We start from the raw sequence: 20,804 nt of genomic DNA, 5'->3' as shown, positions 1-20,804 counted from the left end.
AGATAGTTGTTTAGGAAACATCCAAAAAATAGCGGAGGTTGCCAACACCATCCACTGTTTGGGAGAACGATACAGTGTAAAACTATATAATTCTTGAATTTCTCTCAGCTTTCAATACCCGACATCAGAATTTTGAAAAAATAAACGGTTTTTCATTCAAAAAGTACATTTTTCTTCAATTTTCCTCATATTCAAGCAAATATTTGCTTGAATTTGAGTGACAATCTTATTCGAGGAAAATATTATTCGGTAACCGTGGTTTTTACAAATATGAGTGAGCGAAATGCAAATATTGAGGTTACAAAACGTGCAGAGAAACCTTTATCGAGATGCACATAGAAGAGTTTTAAATATAGTACATAAATTTATATAGCCATATATATTGTGCATGCAAATATCGGAAGACGAAAACAAAATAAACACTGTACAATTAAAAAAAAACTTAATGCAGCAGTCATAAGATAAGATGATTAACCCTTTGTTACCTTGGGGTCAATTTGACCCCAGACCATTGCGAATGGCTGAGGCTGTAACATTTTTATTCGTCGATGGATTTTACTCATTCTTTCGCGACTAGGTGCGTCCACCGGAGCACTGTAAAATTTGATAAAATTTACATTAAAAAACTTGAAAAAATATTCATTGGAAAACATTTATTGGAATACTTACGTTGTCTGTAGGTACATATTGGGGTCAATTTGACCCCAAATTCAAATTGCTGTATCTTAACGAAATTTCAATGGATTTCTTAAATTTCAAATGTCATTGTTAAAATATACCCATGAAATGGCACATTTTGATGTTAGAAATGTTTATATCACGAGATCCCAATGATATTGGATGTTGCTTAGTTTTGTAAAGATGTTCAACAATACAAAGTCTTCAAAACTATGGATAGTGGTGTATGACAGAATTGACTCACTAGATGGCGCTAAAACGAAAATGGTCAAGTTGTACCATCAAAAATATACATTAAATAACGTTATCTACAGAACCTGCACATGTAGATGGTTCCCGTCTACAGCAAAGTTGTCCAGATGGACAAGATCTATCTTCAGAAAAAGAGTTTAGTGTAGGATTCACTCACCAGGCACCGCTAGACTGACATTAATTTTGAATTGATTGCCTTAACTTAACAGAAGGCTTCCGTCTTAGGTAAAGTTATTCAGATGGACTGAACCTATCTTCAGGACTAGAATTTAGCTCAGAATTGACTGACCAGGCAGCGGAAGTGTGAAATTAATTTTGAATTCATTGCCTTATTTTAACATATGGATTAGATAGAAGGTTCCCGTCTTGGGTAAAGTTGTTCAGATGAACTGGACCTATCCTATGGTAAAGAATTAAGCTCAGAGTTAACTCACCAGGCGGAGCTAGTGTGACAATAGCTTTTCATTGTTTGCTTTAACTTAACATATCGATTAGATAGAAGACTGTTGAGATGAACTGGAACTATCTTCAGGATTAGAGTTTAGTTCAGAAAACAGGAATGAAGAGGCACTAGTGTTTAACACATGGACTAGATAGAAGGTTTCCGTGTTCAACAAATGTGTTCAAATGGACAAGGCCTAATTTTTGGTAAAATGTTCGGCACAGAATTCACTCACCAGGTGGTGTTCGTGTAACATTAATTCAGAATGTTTTGTCCTAATTTAACATCTTAACTAGATAGAAGACTGCGATCTTACGCAAAGTTGTTCAGATACACTAGACCTATTCTATGGTAAACAGTTTAATTTGCACTGTTGCATCACATTGTTTTGAGTTTTTTTGGTTTTATTGGAAAGCTTGCCGAGATGGAAGATTTCTAATGTCGACCAAGATTTTAATTATATGATATATTAAAATAGGCATATACATGCTACGCCCATCATATTGAAGAACGCAGTCATGGGCCATCTATTTGACTTCCTCCGACAGGTTTACGTTGAAACAAGTTTGTCCATATTGTCTACTCCACCTTTAGTTTTTTTGTAGTCCAATATTATTGTCGGCTTGTTTCTCTGTGTCACATTCGTTCGGACAGTAAAATCACGTTTTTACCTTTCTTCGGCACGTAACTTACCAGCGTTAGTTGTCTATCGAAACAAAAAAGACTCGATTCTGTTTCCCTGTCTTTGACATCCAACATCTCTCGAGGAAGGTCAAGCTTGTTTTTGCAAATAGTCCCAAGGAGAGTTGTTTTCTGTAGGTTGCAATAACTGTTCAGCTAATGGAACAGAGGTGAAGAAGTTATCCATGGTAATATCATAGAGGTAACTCTAAGACCACTGGGTCCCGAAGAAAATCATTATTATTTTTGGCTCACTCAGTACCAGAACAACGGTCCCAAGCAGTCCCAAGCTATTTCACTCACCCCTGCATGTTCTGCATGAATCCACACACCCCTGATGTTATCTGTCAAACTTTCATAGCGAATCAAAACAAACATAGTGTAGTAATAGAATTTCAATTAGAATAGGGTACGTTAATCGTTTGCTTGGGACCAATAGGCTACTAAAGTGGTGAGCCAATTTAAAATCGTTAGTTTCGTATTGATTGTTGGTAATATTGCGACCTAAGACGAACAAAGTTAAATAAAAAAAAACAATATTTCTTAGTTATTTTTTCTCAACCACGGATCCAAAAGACGTTGAACGAGATTTAGCGAATAATTGGGTGGGTTCAAACCTTGAGCATCTAAAGTGATCAATTGACCAATGTAGATGGTCAAGTTTTGAACCCACCACATCATGCTTTTGGCGCTACTGTATATGGACGATCAAATGTAAAATACTGTGGTAGCCACAGCACAGTTCTGTCAAAACCTCAGCATTTTCATTGATCCATTGGCTAACTACTTGACTAGCCTATGATGAAATAAATTATGCTCTTGAATCTCTGACTACTTCTATAGTTGAAATGATTGATTGATTGATTTCTTTATTATAGAGACTCTCAGCCATTGGCTGGTTCGTCTCTGTTCATAGGCGTAGCCAGAGAGGGCAAGGAGGCAACTGCCCCCCCCCCCCCTAAACTCAGCAACACAAAGGCTTTCGGAGAAATGGCGTTCGGTGAAATGGCCAAATTTTCCATAGTAATTTTTTTTTCGCCCCTCTCTCCCCCCCCTCGAAACCTGGCTACGCCCTTGCCTCTGTTCTCTAAAGTTAAAGCAAGAGCTGCTTCAGTACCAAAATGCGAGGTTAAATTCGATTAAATTATAACAGACGACGATCTTCAGCTCTTGATCCGTCTGAAAAATGTGCGTAGGAGACAATATCAAAGAACACGCGATCCTGCCATGAAATTTATCTGGTGAAATTTGCAAAAACAAATTAAAAGCGATTCTCTGCTCTGAGGAACAAAACTTTTGAAAATAATGTTTCGAAATCAGACCCAAGCTCCAAACCCGTTTGGAAACTCATAAATTTTTTGAAAAAACCTCAAAAGCCTATTCCTGCGCTTAAAGAAGATGGTAAATTTTTGATCACCAATTCTGAAAAGCTTAGAAACTTGCTAAGCAATTCGAGAGTTCTCATAATTTCAGTTTGGGTCTTACTAGTCCTATTGAGAATCAGGTTGCTCGGAATTATCTGAATATTTTCTATCGGGAATTTTTTTTATGATTTCTGGTGGACTGATTTGGACGAACTATCAGAACTTTATAACTAAAAAGTTTCATAATATGAAAGGTCCTGGTGATGATGGAATTTTCTATATCCTCATCAAAAACCTCCTAGAGAGTACCTTGTCTTTCTTGGTAAGTTTTTTTAACAGATGTTTCCATTTCGCATACTTTCCTGATAAATGGAAAAATGCAAAAGTTGTTCCAATTTTGAAGCCGGATAAATCCAGCTGAAGCTTCTAGCTACCGTCCAATAAGTTTGCTTTCTTCAATAAGTAAACTTTTTGAAAAGACAATTTTAAATAGAATCAATACGAACTCAATTTTTGCAGATGAGCAGTTTGGATTTCGCCATTGGCATTCAACTACTCATCAACTCTTAAGAGTTACCAATTTAATTCCTTCAAACAAATCTGAAGGCTGCTCAACTGGAGTTGCTCTTCTAGGCATAGAAAAAAAAGTGTTTGGCATGAAGGTTTGATTACTAAATTGAAAAAAAAATAATTTTCCACTCTATATTATGAAACTAGTTCAAAATTATTTAACTGACAGAACTCTGCAGGTAAATTATCAAAATTCCAAATCTGAACGACTACCTGTTAGAGCAGGAGTGCCTCGGGGTAGCATTCTTGGGCCTACATTGTATAACATTTTCACTTCGGACCTCCCTGATTTGCCTCAGGGTTGCCACAAATGTTTACTCGCTGATGACACAGGCAATTCCGCTAAAGGAAGAAGTCTTCGTGTTATTTGCAGCAGACTGCAGAAAAGTTTAGATATTTTCTCTTCTTATTTACAAAAATGGAAGATTTCTCCGAACGCTTCCAAAACTCAACATATAATATTTCCACATAAGCCAAGAGCTTCCTTTTTGAAACCTAGGAGTAGTCACATAGTCACTATGAACGGAGTTCCAATTTTCTGGTCAAACCAAGTGAAAGATCATGGGTTAGTACTAGACCAAAATTTTACTTTAAAGATCACATTGAGGGCATTCAAGCCAAATGTAACAAATGTATAAAATGTTTGTATCCTCTTATAAACAGGAAATCCAAAGTTTGCCTGACGAATAAACTTCTAATATTTTAACAAGTTTTTAGACCGGCCATGCTATACGCTGTGCCAATATGGTCTACTTATTGCACTACCAGGAAAAAAATCACTTCAAAGGATTCATAACAAAGTTCTGAAGATGATTTTGAAGTTGAAGTTGGTACAGTACTATGGAAGTGCATAGAATTTTGAATGTTGAGACTTTAGAACAAATGTCCAACCAAATAATTAATAATCTCAGGCAAGAATCGTTGTAATCCTCAATTTAAACGATTTATTACCTTCATACTTAGATAAAATTTAGTATTAGTTTGTAGTTTTAAAATGTAAATTGTTATACTGACATGCAGGTTTAAAAAATACTGAATTGCCAAGGCAGGAACAATGTTACACTTAGATATATATCATAACAATTAAGGTTGGTAAGTTACTGTAGTAACTAGAGCACCTAGGTTAAAATGAAATGTAATTTATTTTAAATTTGGAACAAATAGAGATAAAAAAATGAATGTTACACTAGCGCTGCCTGGTGAGTGAATTCTATTCTAACTATTTTACTGAAGATAGGTCTGTAGATCATTCAACTAATATTTTTTTTTCATAACTCCATTGAAAAGATGATGTTAACCTAAAACAGACATGCCAAATATTTTTTTTTTTCTCTTTCAGGATGGTGTTAAGTCAGGCCAATCTTCCGTTATTCTTAGAAATTCAGCAAAATATACAAGGCATTCAGAATCTATCCGATCATCCACAGGTAAAAACCGTTGTTGTAGAGATCTTGATGTTGCATGTGCAATAAAAACTATTTGAGATATGATATTGGAGATAAAAAATACTTTTATAGATCGAAATACCATAATAGAGCAGTAAAAGTTAGCAAATCCCTCGCCGTGCTCAAAATTCTTATATTGTCTTGTTGTTGTTTCTGGGAAACTCGAGAGCCTTAAATATGGGTCTACTTAAATAAAGGGAAAGGATATCCATGTTAAATTTTAGAAAATAATTGAATTTATGCGATTGTCTTGCATCATTCTAAAAGCAATCATTCTTTTATTTTCGAATTTTAGCGCGTAAGGCAGTAAGTTATGCATCATTCGCTTTCTCATACTATTATCATAAGAACTGATGAACTAGCAAAGTGATGAATGATGATATTTTTAATGTGTGTGTGTGTGTGTGTGTGTGTGTGTGTGTGTGTGTGTGTGTGTGTGTGTGTGTGTGTGTGTGTGTGTGTGTGTGTCTGTGTGTGTGTGTGTGTGTGTGTGTGTGTGTGTGTGTGTGTGTGTGTGTGTGTGTGTGTGTGTGTGTGTGTGTGTGTGTGTGTGTGTGTGTGTGTGTGTGTGTGTGTGTGTGTGTGTGTGAGTGAGTGTGCGTGTGAGCGTGTGTGCGAGTGTGTGTGTGTGTGTGTGTACGTGTGTGTGTGTGTGTGTGTGTGTGTATTTTTTTTTTTTGGTAAGGAGGAAATCTTCAAAAAGGCTATCGTGCCACCGTTGACGACTGGGCGCACAGTCGCGGTGACACGGTGTGTGGGATTCTTACCGCACTAAAACCTCCTTAGACGCCTTGCCATTTTCCCCCGGAACCACTTGTCGTATTACTTCGGAGGGGGCCGTGCATTACGCACCTCACTTTACCTCAGCTAATTGGCGCTTCCAGTTCGCTGATCGTCTCTCCAATTTGTGAGCCATTTAGCTCCCAGCGTCACGTTCTACTCGGTTATCCCTGGTTGTGGATACAGCCTACTCTGACGGAGAGTTCTCCCGGCTTCGGCTTTCAGTTCGCACTTGTGTGAGCACATTACTACTTTCTAGTTGGTCTTCCCGCCATTTTCGCTGCAGCGCTGACATGATCTGCGTTACTGCTCTGCTGACGGCGTTAAAGGTGCCCTCCTCTCGACACATTTCTTCGACGATATTCTCCGTGCTAAGGGCGAGCATATCCTCTCGCACATCATCAAATCTAGGACATTCGAAGACCACGTGCTCTGGTGATTCTTCCACATTCCCACACTCCGGACAGAAGGGTGACGTTGTGTGTCCGAACCGATGCAGGTACTTCCTGAAGCAGCCATGACCAGACAGGAACTGCGTCAAGTGGAAGTTGACTTCTCCATGCTTCCTGTTCACCCAGGTCGAAAGAGTCGGTATTAGCCTGTGTGTCCATCTACCGTTCTCTGCTGCATCCCACTCCTGCTGCCACTTAGCCATCGACTCCGTTCTCACCATTTTTCGTACTCCTCTGGTTTCTCTCGTCATATAGCACTCGTAGTCCTCCGCCAAGGTGATGCCGATTGGGATCATACCGGCGATAACGCATACTGCCTCCATCGAAATGGTTCTGTACGCACTCACGACTCGCATGGCCATGAGCCGGAACGTACTGCTCAATTTCCTTTGGTTCTGCTTCGTTTTCAGCGCTTCAATCCAGGCTGGACCTCCGTACCTTAGTATTGATGAGGACACACTAGCCAGAAGACGTCTCTTGCTGCTGCTTGGACCAGAATTGTTCGGCATGATTCTGGCTATTGCGTTGATAACCTTCGTCGCCTTCTCGCAAGCATATTCGATGTGGCTATTAAAGTTTAGCCGGTCGTCGATCATCACTCCCAGATACTTTAGCATGCGCTTCGAAGCAATGGTGTGCTCTCCAACGGTAATTTCTGCCCGCTGCATTGATTTGCAGTTACTGACCAACATCACTTCTGTTTTGTGGTGGGCTATCTGCAGCTTCGCTCCTTGCATCGAGTTACCAATCGTATCTATCGCCTCGGCCGCCAACATTTCCACTTCTTCCAGCGTCTCACCGGTTACCGTCAAGACGACATCGTCCGCAAAGCCAACGATCTCAACTCCTTTGGGCAGCTTGAGCGTCAGCACGCCATTGTATGTGTGTGTGTGTGTGTGTGTGTGTGTGTGTGTGTGTGTTTTTTTTTTTTTTTTTTTTTTTTATAGTAAGGTTTAGGAAAGCTTCAAGAAGCCTGGCCTGTAGTGAAGGTGGCACGGTGTGGTATCCACTAGTTGCCTAGTGCAGCTCCACTAAAACCCATTCCTTACTCTCTCCTCTGCCTGGATCCCCCCGGGACCACTGTGAAGCGACTACTTCGGGGGGTGGCTGTGCTCATGCACTTGTCGTACTCTCAGCGCTAGCTGGCGTTGCTAGATCGCTGCTCTTCTCTCCATTTACGCTGCAGCTCTGACATAATCTGCGTGACTGCCCTGCTGACGGCATTCCAAGAGTCCTCCTCTCGACACATTTCATCGACGACATTCTCCACGTTAAGGACGGGCATCTCCGTTCGCACTGCCTCGAACCTTGGACAGTCAAAGACCACATGCTCCGGCGTTTCATCGACGTTGCCACACTCCGGACAGAGGGGTGACGCTGCGTGTCCGAACCGATGCAGGTATTTCCTGAAGCAGCCGTGGCCAGACAGGAACTGCGTTAGGTGGAAATTGACTTCTCCGTGTTTTCTGTTCACCCAGGTCGAAAGAATCGGTATTAGTCTATGTGTCCATCTACCGTTCTCCGTCGTATTCCACTCATGTTGCCACTTAGCCAATGACTCCACTCTCACAACTTTCCGTACTCTTCCGGCTTCTCTCTGCCTGTAGCACTCGCTGTCCTCCGCCAGGGTGATGCCGATAGGGATCATACCGGCGATAACGCATACTGCTTCCGACGAGATGGTTCTGTACGCACTCACGACTCGCATGGCCATGAGCCGGAACGTACTGCTCAGTACTGTTCGTACTGTTCTGCTTCGTTTCCAGCGCTGGAACCCAGGCTGGACCTCCATATCTCAGTATCGATGATGACACGCTGGCCAGAAGACGCCTCTTGCTACTGCTGGGACCAGCGTTGTTCGGCATGATTCTAGCTATCGCGTTGATGGCCTTCGAAGCCTTCTCACAGGCATATTCGACGTGGCTGTTGAAGTTTAGCCGGTCATCGATCATCACTCCCAGGTATTTTAACACACGCTTCGAGGCTATGGTGTGCTCCCCGACGGTGATTTCTGCCCGCTGTACCGCTTTACAGTTACTGACCAATAACACTTCCGTTTTGTGGTGGGCTATTTGCAGCTTCGCTCCTTTCATCCAGTTACCAATCATGTCGATTGCCTCGGTTGACAACACTTCCACCTCTTCCAGCGTCTCGCCTGTTACCGTCAAGACGACGTCGTCCGCAAAGCCAACGATCTCAACTCCTTTGGGCAGTTTCAGCGTTAGCACGCCGTTGTACATCCCGTTCCAGAGCGTTGGACCAAGGATGGAGCCTTGTGGAACTCCCGCTGTGATCCTAATCGATCTCTGTCCCATGTCTGTCTCGTAGACCAGAACCCGGTTCTGGAAATAACTCCTCAGGATCCTGCACAGGTAGTCAGGGACCCTCATTCTATGCAGTGCTTCGGTGATGGCCTCCCAGCTGGCGCTGTTGAACGCATTCTTGACGTCGATCGTTATCACGGCGCAATATCGATCTCCTCTCCGCTTCTGTTTGGACGCCTTTTCAGCTCTCTCGACCACTGTCCGAATTGCATCCACCGTCGATCTCCCTTTCCGGAATCCTCAATCCTGTGTGTGTGTGTGTGTGTGTGTGTGTGTGTGTGTGTGTGTGTGTGTGTGTGTTTGTGTGTGTGTGTGTGCGCAACCTGTCTATTTAGCGAAATATCGTGGTGGCGCGTATCACCCCGCCGGTGCGTTTTACACCATTTTCCCCTATAGGAAATAGTTTGCCATTCAATGACGAGTTCAATACACTGCTTTATTTCCAGTTTGATCCTTGATCCATTTGGAAAAAAAAAATCTTTTGGCCAGCTAGATTAGCCAAATACCCTCTTGTAGCTCGGAATTTTATTCATCAAAAAAAAATCATTTTGTTTTTTTCACAGAACATGAAACTGGCAACGCAGCAAGTTTATTTGTAAAACATTTATTGGGAATTTTCTTATTTTAGCTTGTTCTTCCAATCCATGGAATAAATCTTAAATCGAAATGCTAATTTCAAATAACAGACTGAAGTGGTAATTTTTATACGATAGATGAGGAGTTGAAAGTATAGAGTTGATAGTTCCGTTAGAGTACGGCAGTGTGAGTTCTACTTTAGAGAGTAGAAAGCGAGCAAGGACAACTTTTTAGGAAGGTACACCCAATCGGGGGATGTAAGATTCGCTTACAATTATGTGGGATTCATCATCAGAGGATGTTAGTGGAGACCGCATGAACCGAGGATGCGATATACCTAGCTGCGGTCCAATGCAAGAAAATTGGAGACCAAAAAATGTGAAGTGTATTAGTGAGATAAGTAGTTATGTCGAAAAACAAATAGGAAACAGATTGCCGACTGGACTCGAACCACGAGAACGTTGCGATTATCATACCTATGCTTTCTCCACTGCTCTCTACATGCTTCTATTTAAATATGGATAGCCTAAAAGCAAACATGAAGGGCTCATTTTCTCGCATACTCCACTTCGTATGCTTTTTCTGCTGGAGAGCTTCGAGGCAAGTGTGTGCGTCGTTCTACAATGTTCTACAATGTGCGTCGTTTTACAAGCTTACTGGTATAGTCGAAAGCGTAGATAGAAAACGAAATAAAAAAGACAAAAAACCATTACATCGCCTGCATGGTCAATTTCTAACATTCATTGTAATAGATTTTTGGTTTGCGTGTAGAAACGCATCAAAACTATGAAATGTCTTTTTATGTGAAATGTGAAGGTGTATTACAAAGCCGGCGCATTTTACACCGGATCAAGACGGTTTCTATCCCAAGATATCTGCATCTACAAACCTCGTCTAAGAGGTAGGTAACTCTTTCTGCAAGCGCTCGTTGGATCTTGGCATACAAATTGATGGTGTATATGCCTACCAGCCTTTTTTCGTGTTGATAATGGGATCTTGCTTGGACGACTTGATACATTTTGATCAAGGGTAAACATTTAACTTTTTTTACGAGATTTTTAGCCATAGGCTAATTCATCTCGGTCAAGAAAAGGAAGGCTCCAGAAGGGGTCTCTAAATTTATGACCTCTTTTGATCTTTTCGAAGCAAATCAATTCGAATCCCTCAATTATAAAATATTTGTTAACGTAGAATTAAGTAGAAACTTTAACGCCATAACTAATACTTTGCATAAATCAAGATCTCTAAGTACTAAAAGGATACTATCAGAAAACAATATAATGAAATCAGATGTTTCAAGTGTGGTTTTAGAATAGTCAAGACGCGTTGGTTATATGAAGAGCCAAAAAGATGGGACGTCGTTGCTGTGTACTTTTGGGAGTAAAAATAATGCATTGATCAACATAATCGAATACCAAGGAAAATTCTTACAGGAAGACAGAGGCGAAACTTATGTTCACAAAACATTCAATAAATTTGACTGAGCCCAGTTGGTTATGTTTATTTTATGTATCACAAGTCCTTCCTAATAATCACATAAATTAATCTATAATCACAATTGTAAACTAGGTTTCTCTAAATTTCCACAAGATTAATGGTAAGTAGAAGAAGCTTATCACTTTCAGATGTGCAGGACTATGGAAAGCGAGGTGAAAAATGTGATGAGTATCCATTCAATACAGACTTACAGGATTCCTTTGGAACAAACGGGCAGCGTTCTGGAAATCATTCTCATTCTTTTAGTCCTCCTAAAAAAATAAAGTACACAGTTTTTTGTTTTTTTTTTTTTTTTTTTTTTTTTGTAAAATAAGTAAGTTTTATTTGTCAGTTCATTTGATAACAGTATTTACAATTTGTTATTCTAGATCTAGGTGAAAGTTCAGTGCATCTACATCAATTCTATCGTTACAGTCACAAACAAAGCAAATGTATTTAATAAAAATTGGTGGGGTTGTGTACAAGACACGACCGCAGGGTTGACGTAGACTACTTTAAGCTGTGTAGTGAAATTCTCGTGCATTTTTTCTAGATATTGATTTAAAATACATAAAAATGCGAATACATATTCTATTTCATTTGGTTCCTAAATTACAATCAGATATGAGTAAGACTTTCTTCAGGTGATTCATTGAAGCGTCCAACAATGACCGTCATTATGGCTGATATTCCCTATCACTTCAATATTTCTAGGACACAAATCTTGGACAGTTGTGACATCACTCATGAAATTGAAACTCCTTGTGTACTGGACTGCAACAAACGTGAAGTTCCCGTTTCTTTGTTATATGTTTTGTGAGAGCTGATATCTGTACTCTTGAAATTTTTCTATGCATTAATGTTTTGCAACATTTCATAGTTGATCGAGATGATATCAATTGACCACTCACTTTGTCAAGCAGTTTTGGTGTGACTTTCTACCAGCGATTTCACAAAACTGGACCAACTTATTTCTATTTTTTTCATGAAACGCACAAATGTTGGCTACTTTTCTCGTGGTTCTAGAAGAAAAAATCTCAAAATAATGTTTTATTTCAAAGTTCGAATGGTAGTAAACGTCATTTTCACTGCTCGAATGAAGTCGTTAATTAGCCAACAAGTTCTCGGTACATCTTTTATCTACCGATTGAACACATAAAAAAATACGAAGGCTGTGTTCCATTTGGAAAATTTTCACTTAGATTTGACACTTCGAAAATAAATTAAGATGTTCGAAAACCCCTCTGTTGTAGATCGGCCGATTTTCGAGAAAGCGTCTGTCAAATTGATTCCTTGTCTGTCAGAAATAAGTCTGCTGGAATAGCAGGTTTATTTGAAAATTTTCCATCTGTCAAATTTAAGTAAACATTCACCAAATGAAACACAGCTTTAATAACTTGAGCACAGGATCGTTTCTTGTTGTGTTTGTTTTATTAGATGCTAGATAAAAACTTCTTTTATCGATATGTGTGTTGAAAATACCTGGGCCGAGTGGATTCAAGGAGAAAGTCGACGAAGAGAATCTTGTCAGTGTTACTTAGGACCTAATGCAATGTTCAGCTTGAACTGTTTCGCTTAGCTGTAAACAGAAAATGAAGATGAAGAGAATCGAACATTACAAGTAGGCCCTTTTGAACGCTCACTGTCGAATTTCAGAACCTAGCACTGAAAATAAAGTCGACGGTACCTCTATTTATGCTAAGAGATAAGCATTGCAAGCCCCTCCTACTTGAAGAATTATGAAAAAAAAAACCGGGGTTGTAAAAACCGTTCCATAGCATAATTTTCCAAGTATGAGGGATTTTAATAGCTAATCTAAAAGCATAAATAGAGGTACCTTCTGATAATTTATCACATTTCAAGACCAACAATTGAAATGGCCTTAACTCCATTTTGTAAACAAACCTTGTAAGGCCATTTTCTCGCGAACCGAAGTCCGCAAAGGCAAAACAACATAATGAATAGGTAGAGAAAATTCTCCTCTACCCGATTGTGGTTTAGGTTTGCGAATGAAGGTTTCGGTTCGCGAGAAAATGGCCTTACAAGGTTTGTTTACAAAATGGAGTTAAGGCCATTTCAATTGTTGGTCTTGATTTATCCTTTTGATCACCGCAGAAACACCCCGTTCCCGTTTCTTATGCAAAATAATGAATGTGCGGTGCGTTCACAAAACGCACGAAATCTCAAAAAACCATATTGAGATTTTTTTTAATTCAATCAATAGATTAAAGATGTACCGAGAATTAAATGGAGGGATTTCAAGCTAAAATGTTCTGATCGCGAAATATTGACTATCAATACCGAAATTTCGCATAAATGTCCAACCCCTTTTGTGTGGTGTGTACTGCTGTCTTTCAGTGTTGCCCGAGGTGTTGCCCTATGATTAGGGAACTTTCATAAATAACGTAGTGGTTGAGGGAGGAGAGGGGTTTCAGAAGTTGGGACCGGCCGTGTATTAGGTGTATTGCAAAACACGCTCCGAGGGGGAAGGGGGGTTAATTGATCAAAAATGTACGTAATTTATGGATGGCCAAGGTTGTGTCGCAATGGGTGAGTTAACTCGTGGTTAAAAGTGACAGATGAGTTTTCAAATAACTCTGCTATACGAGCGTTGTTATTTCGGACCGACTAGAAGTTAAATTTTGGTAACCGTGACTGAGTCAACTGATCAATTTCCGACATTTTCGAATATTGATAATAACTTACGAAATGTCACGTTTAACCACGAGTTAAATGTAACTCGGCAATTGGTACACTCAAAAAAATGTACACGTCTGATTCAAATATTTGAACTCTTGATTTTTCAAATGCACATCCACATTGATTTTCATGGATTTCCACATTGGATCAAAGTGTTGTTCTCTAGTGCTTTACACTTTGGATTGATGAAAAATCCTACTCCATCAATTCAAGTGTATTTCACGTTGAATCCAATTGAATAACTTTTGAAACCACACCACTGTTCAAAACAAATCGCTTTCAAGTGATTAGCATTTCAATACGATGCGAATTACTTGTTTCTCAAAGGTAAACAAGAATATATTTTTTTCCACCTGTCAACTTCATCCTAAATCAAGTAAAAATGGCGTTGCCATGGGAAACAGCTGCACCGTATGCAAATTATACAATTTCCGAAGATTATGCTCGAAGAACCTTTTTCGTGGATAGCAGGGCCAAGAGTGATTTTCATGCTAGAAAAATTTCCGAAGGAGATCATTACCAACCGAAAAAACCAGTGGTAAAGGAAAATGATTATGCACCCGTGGCCCGGTGTTTCGAGTTGATAGGTTCAGTGAAGTTTTGATTGACAAGGAGAGGTAATCATATGATATGCATGAAATTATTTTATCTGATTTATTTTCGGATTGTTTGCAGTGATGGAGTAGTACGTGAATTCTCTTCTGAGAAATTGATTCTGGAGGATATTCTGGGAGCCATGTATATCGAACTAGAAACTTAATCGAAAAGGTGAATAACTTCTATTGTACTGCAAATAGCATTAAAATCTTATCAGCATTCTCTTTTCAGAACTATCCTTACAGTAAACCTCTTTACTTTAATTGGGTCACGAATGGCTCCTGTACAGGATGACTGGCATCAAGGTCGAGCTGGGGAAAGCAGCAATACAATATTGAAATGTAAATTTTTTAAATAAAATTGAAATTTGTCTGACAAATTTGTGTGATAAATAGTTAAAACCCAATAAACATGACATACTAATCCGATATATATCACACTCCACTGCGTCTTAGCAAGAAGTACGGTCGACTTAGTTTGCGCTCCGCTATTTTGGAAGTTTTCTCGCTATTCGCTTGATTTAAATTATCAGTTTTTTCTCGCTTAGAGTTCCCAGCTAAATAATTAACTAAAAGTGAGTTTTTTTTCTGAGAAGAAAGTGTGTTTTCGGCATCATCGGAAGGAAAATTGTTTTTGCGATTGCCAATTCGCCAACCATTTTGCGCACCATCGGTGCGTGGTAACGCATACCTGCACACGGATCATCGTCATCGAGTGTCAGCATCTGCCTCCGCATTTACACCGCTCATCTATCATCGTGTGTTCAGCTGAGTGCCGACCCTCACATAAGCACACACCAACGAAGACCGCCCGCACACGCGGATCGAAGATCATCCACGCTGCGCGTCACTCCGCTGCTGCTGTTTAAACCACAAACGAAGTGACAGACGACTTACTGGCGAAGAAATCCATTGAAATAATGTGGTTCACTGTAATAGAATTTTCTTGGAAGCTTGTGCCATCATCCACCAGATGGGTTAGTTTTTTTGTTTTGATTTGAACAAAGTTGATTTTGTGTACAATGATTCTTTGACAGAGTGCAAAGAGTGCGTATCATTTTGTCATTTTTTTATGCATTTCAGTTTTGAGTAGAGTGAAAGAGATAGAACCAAAATATTCTAGTACATTTGGTGAAAATGCTAGTTCAATCCAATAGTAGTGTTGCCATGTGGTACAATCCAGTAGTAGTGGTGTTGCCATGTGGTACACTGAAAAATTGCAATAGAAGGTTAGTCACCAAAGTTTTCGAGCCGCTCCGTCTGTCACTTCGTTTGTGGTTTAAACGCTCGGTGGTAGTAGTATAGGATTATCAGATAAGTTTTTATTCTTGTTTCTCTCTTTCGCCCATCAGTTAAATTTTAAGTTTGTGTTCTGTATTTGTAGTTTTTTTTTGTGTATTGTGTCCGAGTGATTATCGTTTCAGTGGTAGAGCGTTTTTCGCTCCCACTAGTACGGCAAAATGGACATTTTGTCGCAAGACGAAATGGACGTTTTGTCAGAAGATGACACCACTTTGCCACGCGATGGCAAGAAGGGTCGAAAACGTACGTCATCTCAAAAGAAAGATGATGTCATCCCTGGTTCATCGTCTCAGTCTGGCAAAGGACAGGCTCAGATAAACCCCCGATCGCGAGCCTATCCAGATGACTCGACTGGCCCATGGGTTGTCTACTTTCAGCCCAGAAACAAACCTTTGAATGTAATGCAAATTACTAATGATCTGACGAAGCGATACTCGGCCGTGACTGAAATCACGAAGGTTAGGCACAATAAACTTCGTGTCTCCGTCTCTAACCTGAAGCAGGCTAACGAGTTTGCTGCCTCCCAGCTCTTCACGCTCGAGTACAGAGTTTACATCCCAGCTCGTGATGTGGAGATCGAAGGTGTGGTCACCGAAGCGAGTCTGACCCCCGAGATCTTGGAGAAGCAGGCGGTTGGCCGTTTCAAGAACCGTTTGCTTCCCCCGGTGAAGATACTGGATGTCCAAAAACTGGGCTCAGTATCTGTCAGCGAAGGTAAAAAGAGTTTTACCCCCACAGACTCGTTCCGTGTGACCTTTTCTGGTTCAGCCCTTCCTCACTACATCGAGCTGGGAAAACTTCGACTACCTGTGCGTTTGTTCGTTCCCCGGGTCATGAACTGCCAAAACTGTAAGCAGTTGGGACATACGGCCTCCCACTGTGGCAGCAAGGCACGCTGTTCCAAATGCGGGGAGAAGCACGAGGATGACACCTGTGCAGCTACCGCACCAAAATGCGTGTACTGTAAGGGAACTCCTCATGGTCTCTCGTTGTGCCCGGTGTACAAACAACACGGGGAGAAATTACAACGCTCACTTAAGGAACGTTCCCGGCAGTCTTTTACAGAAATGCTTAAGACGGCCACGCCATCGACCAACGACAAAAATCCCTTTTCTCTTTTGTCAGATGACGAGACTGACTCTGACTTGGCTGAGGAGGGAACTTCTTTCCGTTTTTCAGCACGGAAACGAAAACGCATCCGTTCGCGGAAAGTTGAGAATGAAGAACCCCAAATCAGCTTGCCCAAATCAAGGAGTGGTGGAAAAAAGGAAGTTTCTACTCCTCCTGGATTCAGAAGAACTGACTATACCCAGGATTTTCCACCTCTCCCGGGGACATCCAAAACCCCTGATGTCCCATTTTTAAGAACAGAAGCCCCTTCTTCATCTGGGTTGTTCTCATTTGATAACATTGTGGACGATATCCTCAAGTACCTGAATATTTCTGATCCTCTCAAAAGCATTGTTCTGGCAATGCTTCCTACTGTGAAGACCCTCTTGAAGCAATTGACATTGAAGTGGCCCCTCATTGCAGCAATCATTTCCTTCGATGGATAATTTTCCAAACGAGGTCGGGGATTTGATCACTATTCTACAGTGGAATTGTCGAAGTCTTATTCCTAAATTAGACTCTTTTAAGTTTTTAGTTCACAATAATGATTGTGATGCATTTGCTCTTTGTGAAACTTGGCTCTCTTCAGATATTGATCTTCCTTTTTATGATTTTAACATTATTCGACTGGATCGTGAGGATTCGCGTGGAGGAGGGGTACTTTTGGGGATCAAAAAGTGCCATTCCTTCTATAGAGTGAATCATCCACAATTTACAGGTATTGAAGTTGTCGCATGTCAGGCTATTATTAAAGGTAAGAGCCTTTGTATTGCTTCTGTTTATATTTCTCCTAGAGCCGTTGTTAATCGAAAACAACTTTCAGATATATGTTCAGTACTTCCTGCTCCACGGTTGATTATGGGAGATTTTAATTCCCACGGTACAGGCTGGGGGGAACTGTATGATGACAACCGTTCTACTATGATATATGATCTCTGTGATAACTTCAATATGACAATTCTTAACAATGGAGAAGTAACACGTTTGGCTGGACCATCCTCGAATGGAAGTAAATTAGACCTCACACTTTGCTCTAACTCATTATCGTTGGATTGCACGTGGAATGTGATCCAGGATCCCCACGGTAGTGATCACTTGCCGATCGGCATTTCGATTGCCAGTGGGTTCAATTCGTCGGAATCCGTTAACGTCGCGTACGACCTCACCCGTAATATCGATTGGACAACGTTCAAGACCGCGATAGAGGAAGCCGTGTTGTCGGTAGAAGGGCTTCCACCGTTGGAGGAATATAACTTCCTCTCCAATCTGATCTTGGACAGCGCGCTTCGAGCTCAAACTCGACCGGTTCCTGGAACGTCTTTGCGTAGGAAACCTCCTTCCCCTTGGTGGGACCACCAATGCACTGAGGTTTATCGTAAAAAGTCTGACGCGTTTAAGCTTTTCCGGAAACGTGGAACACCCGTGTATTTCGAAGCGTACTCGGCTCTTGAACGCGAACTCAAGAGCCTCATCAAAGCCAAGAAACGCGGATACTGGCGGCAATTCGTGGACGGATTATCGCGTGAAACGTCGATGAATACGCTTTGGAACGCGGCGCGAAGGATGCGTAACCGGTCTTCGAACAACGAGAGCGAGGAGTACTCAGATCGTTGGATTCTCAAGTTCGCGCGAAAAGTATGTCCTGATTCCGTGCCGGCACGGATGATTCCTCGCGAAACGACGAATTCGGTAGACGAGATCAGCCAGCCTTTTTCAATGCTGGAGCTCTCACTCGCGCTCCTTTCATGTGGCAATTCGGCTCCGGGGGCTGATAGAATCAAGTTCAATTTGTTGAAGAACCTCCCAGACGTCGCTAAGAGGCGCATGTTGAACTTGTTTTGTCAGCTCCTAGAGCTCAATATTGTTCCGGATGATTGGAGGCAAGTGAGAGTTATAGCCATTAAAAAGCCTGGAAAACCCGCGTCAGATCATAACTCGTATCGTCCCATCGCGATGTTATCGTGCATTCGAAAATTGTTGGAGAAAATGATCCTTTTTCGCTTGGACAAATGGGTTGAGACGAACCACCTACTCTCAGATACTCAATTTGGTTTCCGTAGGGGCAAGGGAACGAACGACTGTCTCGCGTTGCTTTCCACAGAAATCCAGTTGGCTTTTGCTAAAAAAGAGCAAATGGCTTCTGTGTTCTTGGATATTAAGGGGACTTTTGATTCAGTATCGGTTGAAGTCCTTTCAGACAAACTCCACGCTTGTGGCCTTTCTCCATTAATTAATAACTTTTTGTACAATTTGCTGTCAGAGAAACATATGAGCTTTTCTCATGGAAACTCTAAAGCTTCTCGATTTAGTTACATGGGTCTCCCCCAGGGCTCATGTTTAAGCCCCCTTTTGTATAATTTCTACATCAGAGAAATTGACAATTGTCTAAGTGACAACTGCACGCTGAGACAACTTGCAGATGACGGAGTAGTGTCTATGACAGGGCCCAGAGAATCCTGTAAGGGTCCTTGCAGGATACCTTAGACAATTTATCTACTTGGGCTATTCATCTAGGTATTGAATTCTCCACGGAGAAAACTGAGTTGGTCGTTTTTTCTAGGAAGCATAGCCCAGCACAACCGAAGCTTCAACTTTTGGGTAGGCCGATCACTCATTCCATGTCTTTCTGGAGTCTGGTTCGATTCCAAATGCACCTGTAGATCCCACATTGAGTATCTGAGACGAAAATGCCAACAAAGGATCAATTTTCTTCGAACAATTACCGGAACGTGGTGGGGAGCCCATCCGCAAGATCTTCTAACGTTGTACAGGACAACGATTTTATCGGTTTTAGAGTACGGTAGTTTTTGCTTCCAGTCGGCGGCTAAAACGCACATCATCAAACTGGAACGGATCCAGTATCGCTGTCTTCGTATCGCGTTAGGATGCATGCACTCGACTCATACGATGAGTCTCGAAGTGTTGGCGGGCATGTTGCCACTATCGGATCGGTTTTCGGAATTGTCCCTCAGGCTCCTCACCCGTTGTGAAGTTATGAACCCACTGGTAATCGAAAACTTTGAGAAGCTTCTTGAGCTAAACCCTCAAACTCGTTTTATGACATTGTACTACGTGTACATAACACAGGATGTCAGCCCTTCACAGCATAATCCTCATCGTGTATGCTTCTCCGACTTCGGCAATTCAGTTAGTTTTGATTTATCTATGACGCGGGAGATTCGTGGGATCCCTTGTTGCTGAGCTAGCGGCAATACATTATACGCTAGAAACGATCGCCTCACTTGCACCAGATCATTATTTTATTTTTACGGATAGTCTCAGTTCTGTCGAGGCTATTCGCTCTATGAGGCCGGTAAAGCACTCCTCGTATTTTCTCATGAAAATACGAGAGCTTTTAAGTGCTTTATCTTTAAGATCTTTTGTCATCACCTTTGCATGGGTCCCATCTCATTGCTCGATTCCGGGCAATGAGATGGCTGACTCACTTGCTAAGGTGGGCGCTATGGAAGGCGATATTTACGATCGACAAATCGCCTACGATTAATTTTTCTTCATTTATCGTCAACAGTCACTCGTCAGCTGGCAGAATAAGTGGAGTGAAGGGAGTTTGGGACGATGGCTATATTCGATCATCCCTAAGGTGTCGAAGAGTCCTTGGTTCAAGGGGTTGGATGTGGGTCGAGACTTCATTCGTATGATGTCTCGCCTCATGTCCAATCACTATTCGTTAAACGCTCACTTGTTCCGTGTTGGGCTGGGGGACAGCAATCTTTGTGAATGTGGACAAGGTTACCAGGACGCAGATCACATTATTTGGTCTTGTGCTAAGCATCGCGGAGTCAGATCTGAGCTGTACGATTCCCTTCGGGCTCGAGGTAGACAACCTAATGTTTCAGTTCGGGATATTTTGGCTAGACGCGATCTGGAGTTTATGAAACTCATATATGTTTACTTTAAGAATACTAACATTAGATTGTAAGTTTTATTAACCTTGTGTTTAGTTTGTATTTTGTACGTGTGGGTTTTTTTATGTTTGTTTTCAAGATGAATAGAAATTAGTTCATGTTTTAGGATTAATTAAATATTTGTATCGTA

At 41.1% G+C, this 20,804-nt stretch overlaps 2 protein-coding genes across 6 annotated transcripts in view; one reads left to right on the top strand and one right to left on the bottom strand.

Annotated features, from left to right (window-relative positions):
• AkhR (Adipokinetic hormone receptor) overlaps positions 1–11,056 on the top strand; it is a 79,696-nt gene extending 68,640 nt beyond the window's left edge. For 2 of the 5 annotated variants that reach the window (XM_065222064.1, XM_065222065.1), the window contains one exon: positions 5,327–5,595. In XM_065222064.1, the coding sequence (XP_065078136.1) occupies positions 5,327–5,470 (144 nt within the window). In that variant the 3' untranslated portion in view covers positions 5,471–5,595. Of the gene's footprint in view, positions 1–5,326; positions 5,596–10,854 lie in introns of those variants that run through there. The other 3 variants (XM_065222068.1, XM_065222067.1, XM_065222066.1) reach the window with 3 other exon arrangements.
• A 6,274-nt stretch (positions 11,057–17,330) lies between these two features.
• The window catches only part of LOC135701311 (uncharacterized), a 71,232-nt gene continuing 67,758 nt past the window's right edge, over positions 17,331–20,804 (bottom strand). Inside the window, exon 2 of the mRNA XM_065222069.1 lies at positions 17,331–20,110. The gene's annotated coding sequence lies outside the window, so the exon portion shown is untranslated. The remainder of the gene's footprint in view (positions 20,111–20,804) is intronic.

This window comes from Ochlerotatus camptorhynchus, unplaced genomic scaffold, assembly GCF_037179485.1.
Source record: "Ochlerotatus camptorhynchus isolate MF236.1 unplaced genomic scaffold, CSIRO-AGI_Acam_v1.1 ptg000155l, whole genome shotgun sequence".
Classification (NCBI taxonomy): Eukaryota; Metazoa; Arthropoda; class Insecta; order Diptera; family Culicidae; genus Ochlerotatus; species Ochlerotatus camptorhynchus.
The sequence above is the reverse complement of the archived record's forward strand: the minus strand, read 5'-3'. Positions and strand labels throughout refer to the sequence as shown.